Below are 4,804 nucleotides of genomic sequence, written 5' to 3' on the forward strand. Positions count from 1 at the left end.
AGAAAAATGCATGGAGGAAATAAAGTGAAGAATGTTATGTTTCAATCTGCACTCTGATTCCAACAGTTATTTTTATGGTGGTAGATAGCCTAAGCATCTATATCGAATTTCATTTGATTCTCACAACAAATTGGACAGGTTTTAACAGTTCACAACTCCATCAACAGTATACTGATGTCCTAATTTTTCTACATCTTCTTTGGTATATATCATTTTCCTTTTTTTGAAATATTGGCAAGGATGATTGATTGAAAGATAATTTATAAAGTGCTTGCCATGCTAAGGACTGGGGATATAAATGTAAGCAAGACAGGCATCACCCTGAAAAGGCTTATATTCTAATAGGGGTATAAAACATAAAAGATTAGTAGGCAGTGAAGGATGTTTTCATATAGGAAGTAATGACTATTTTGTGTGGTACCCTATAGGAGTCTAATAATATTCACTTTTAAGAAACAATGGTTGTGTTGGTCTCATTATAGTTTCCTGAGTAAGAGATCTATTGAAGAGTGTTCTTGCCAAGGTAGAGTAGAAAATGGCCAAGGTAAAGAAGGAAGGTTGGGTTTCCAGTATGCTAATTATAATGAATTTTCACCATTTTTGGAGTGGCAGGGTTCTTCTTTGAAGATAAATTCCAGTAACAATGAAGTAAGAATATACAAAATAATGGATGTAATACTGTATTTGGTTCTGGAATTATGAGAACGATGTTCCTGCTGCCAGCCAGTAGCACAGCATGTGGTCAAGGATCCCGGAAGAAGGTTGAGCACTATTTCCGGGAACCAGTAATCTGCGTGCACCTTCCTGGTGGAGAGGGAGATGCAGCCCGTAATCCACAAACCGAACTCAACATGTTCAGGATTGAGAGCTTGGGACCGAAGCTAGACCCGGAGGAACTAAAGCAGAAGATGAGTGAGGACGTGGTCTCCTCAGTATGCAACTTTCTCCTCTACGTGGCTTTCCCGCGCCTTACACCCTATATTTTAAAGAAGTTGGATAGCATATGAAGATCATAGTAGAAGACAGACATTGGCATGTGAGAGCATGAACTTAGAGTATGGTTATATTTTCTCTTCCCATTTGCTAATGAAGGGGCACAAAAAGGCTTTAGAGACTTCTGGTACTGAATAGATATGAAATCTCCACTTAACTAAGAATGAGTTTGACTTTGTTGAAAATGCCAACAACCTGAAAGCATTAAGTTGTTTGTTTGTTTTTTCTCTTTCACACAGTTTAAGAAATGTAAGCAGTCTTTGGATTTGTACTGCTATATCAGTGTCATACAACTTTCATACATTTTGGTTCAGTTGTAAATAGTTTTATCAAACTACATTTTGAACTGAGTACACCATGTAAAGGAGCTACCTCTGAAATTCTTCTGTTCAACCTCGTGCCTCTGTGAGGCATTGTGAAATGCATGTGCATGCGTTGTGAAAGATTTTCTTGTGATTATTTTTGTTGAAATTGATCCCATTATACAGTATTCTGAGTCTTTATTTTTAATAAATGTGCAGTTTTTAAAAAGTAAAAAAAGAGAGAAAGAACATTGGTCTCTATTCATATTTCCTATTGAAAGCGTGGTTTTCAAGTCAGGGAAGAGAAGGGTCATGAGTTCTGTCCCCCAGGCACCTCATCTGCCAGCATATTCAAAAATTCTGGCCTTGTGGTGGTCATGTGGTCTTCTGATCACACAACTCAGCCTTTTTTCTTAATGCATTGTGCCCGTTAAGGGCTATATTTTTATATTATTGCAAAAGACAAATATTGTAAAGACAAATAAAGCACTTGACCACTCTGGTCTCCAATACCTTGAAGTAAGGTAGGCTGTATCTCACTTCTTTTCCAAGGTTCCCTATTACTTTTAAGGGAATTTTTAGTATCGAGACTCTCTAGCAATGGATTCATCCCCCACTAATGTTTCCCCCCAATATGTGGGGGGGGACCCTTTCACCCCAGGTCCATTTAGCCATTTATCAGTTATACTAGTTTTTACAAAAAGATATTTACTTTTAAAACATACCAACATATAAACAAACACTCCCTCCAACATGAGGGATTTTATTACTACCATCACCATCTCCCCAATCTCTGTGGAGACTGAGTTCATAATTTAACTCAGTTTTTATAGAACATAATCCCAAATTCCCAATCCAAAACTGTAAATAATAGACTTGAATATAGGACTACAATCCCCTCAAGCCTTTGCTCCACTTCCCCAAAATGCTTTGTAATCTCACGGGAATTCTGAGGTGTGCCGAGATCGAGGAAGGATTTAAGCTGGTGGCAAAGGTCTTGTCGGGGCTCTTGGACTTCTGCTTTGGGGCAGGCATGGTTTTTTTTTTTTCATAATGTAGGTGAGGTTGTGTCTAGGCCTCTCTATGGCCTGGACATGTGTCTCTAATCCTGTATTTTCTTTAATCCTTAATCTTCAATAAACCTCTAAAAAATATAATACTCTTTGCAGAGAGAAACTAATTTCTACCTGCCTCAGTCTCCCCGTCTCCCCAATATTCCTAAATTTTAATCTTTACAAAACCCACCTCAGGCTCAAGTTCTAGGAATTCTGGCTTCTCAGGTCTTTCATGACAGGTTTGCTAGTTGTAAATTACCACCTGAAAATCTGGCTCCAAGGTCTCTATGGTTCAAACTCCTAGTCATGAAGGGATGATAGCCAGCACCTAAAACTGAAAAGGACAAACAAATTCAAACAAGAAAAATGTCCCCAGTAAGAGATAAATGGAAAGCAGGGGAAGGAAGGAAACCTCCTCTATCTTGGGGGGGGGGGGGCAGTATAGGGCCCATGCTATGGATAAATTATTATCATTACTTGCTGGTCATATTAGTAGAGTGTAAGAAAGAAATTGTTCTGAAAGAAGTCTCCTGTTCTGTCTATAAAGCCAATCAAAGAAGGTTACTCCCATCTATTAATAAACCCCCTTGGGGTAATAAAGAACCCTGGAGGAGAGGTGAGATGCAACTTACTGGGCTTCCAGATAGAGGGGGCCAGAGAGGTCAATTTTTATATCCATCTTTACAATATTATTATTATTGAATAATGCCATAATGGTGAACCTATGGTATATATGCAAAAAGGACATGCAGTGCCCTCTCTATGGGGACACAAGCTGTTACCCACCAGAGTTTATTACTAGAAAGCAGAAGGACTTGGGGAGCTGCTCCTTTCCCCCTCTCTACCACACTGAAGACTTTTTTTTCACTTCATCCACCTGCCTGCCCAGCAGCCCCCTGGGAGTGCTTCCTCCCTTGTCTAGGATAAGGTGTGGGGGGAGGGTATAGCACACAGTCTCAAAAAGTTTCACCATCAATGGTATAATGTGTGGTATTGGATCTGCTCATTTTACTTGTGGTAATAAATTACAAATTTTCCATTTATTTAAAGAACCTAAAGCTTCCTTTATCCCACCCCTTATCTGAGTCTTCCCCTTTCAATAGGTGGCATGAGTCAAGACTGATATTGTCTTAATTAGTACAATGCAGGATGAGAGGGGAAAATGTCCCACAAGCAGAATGACTTCATGATGGGAATTCTAGGCATGCACAAACCAAGTCCTATTACACAAACAACTTCAAAAAGTTTAATTCCTATTATAAATTTAATTCCTAATTATAATTCCTATAAATGAAATGACCAAACATAATTACAGAGGATCTGAGATGAAACATGCCCACTACCTCCTAACAGAGAGGAAATGACAGAGCAAAGAATAGCATTTTATTTTTACATAGCTAGTAGGAGAATTTGTTTTGAATGACTATGAATATTTGTTACAAGGATTCTTCTCCCACTAGATCCCTTTCACCTTCCTTACCTCCACTCCCCATCTCAAATGAAGAAGCTGGAAGGTAGAACATATAGAATAGCATATAGCATTGTATTTTGTATGTGTGTGTGTGTGTGTGTGTGTTTGTGTGTTGGGAGTTTGAGGAGGCAATTGTAAATTGAAATAAATAAAATTGAAATAATTGAAATAAACAAAATTAAGCTTTTTTAAAAATCTACTACCATATAATCAGGCATTCACATACTGAAAATGGCACCTTCATTAAAGTCTTCTGATTCTTTTAGACAATCTCCAACAGGTTATCTCAGGAGAGAAAACCTTCAAGGTGGAGCCTCATGATAAATTCTGTGGTTTTTTTAAATTGTATTTACATACCAAAAATTTAGCACAGAACTTGTCCCAGAGTAGACAGTTATTAAATGTTGACTGAATAATTTTTTCCCTCAAAACAGCTGTTATGTTCAGGAAGGTTTAGTACTAGAGAGTAAGCTATGAAATGAAAATATTTTGAATTGATGCTCTCAATAATGCCAGAATTACTCATCAACACACTTCAACAAGCAGTTATATGCAAAACCCTAATTATTTTTGTTTAAATTATTATTTATTTATTTTTAACATTCTTTTCTACAAAAATAGTTTCTATAAGTGTTTTTATACATAAAGGTCCTTTTCCTTTTTCTTTGATCTCTTTAGGATACATAGTTAATACTGGTATTGATGGGTCAAAAGGCATGCATAATTTTATAGCCCTTTGGGCATAGTTCCAAATTATTCCATAGAATGTATACCTATATAAGAATTAAATTTAAGAGACTAGCTGTACTTGTTCTCAAAAAGGAGAAAAGGATGAATTCTCTTTTCACATCTATTTTTCCTCATTCTCTCCAGCATTTTTCATTTGTGATAGGTATGAGTTCTTTCCAACATAATTAAACTCACACCCATCCCCTCTGGTCTATGTAAACTCTTTTTAACTGCCCTAATAATAAAGTTCTTAA

At 37.1% G+C, this 4,804-nt stretch overlaps 1 protein-coding gene across 1 annotated transcript; it reads left to right on the forward strand.

Moving 5' to 3' along the window:
- Nucleotides 1-756: 756 nt before the first annotated feature.
- Nucleotides 757-1,505, forward strand: LOC100616759 (mitochondrial import receptor subunit TOM5 homolog). The gene has a single exon (XM_007486810.3). It carries the CDS (start codon nucleotides 852-854, stop codon nucleotides 1,005-1,007), a length of 156 nt encoding a protein of 51 aa, XP_007486872.1. The 5' UTR covers nucleotides 757-851; the 3' UTR covers nucleotides 1,008-1,505.
- Nucleotides 1,506-4,804: the final 3,299 nt, after the last annotated feature.

The sequence above is a fragment of the Monodelphis domestica genome, chromosome 3, assembly GCF_027887165.1.
Source record: "Monodelphis domestica isolate mMonDom1 chromosome 3, mMonDom1.pri, whole genome shotgun sequence".
NCBI lineage: Eukaryota > Metazoa > Chordata > Mammalia > Didelphimorphia > Didelphidae > Monodelphis > Monodelphis domestica.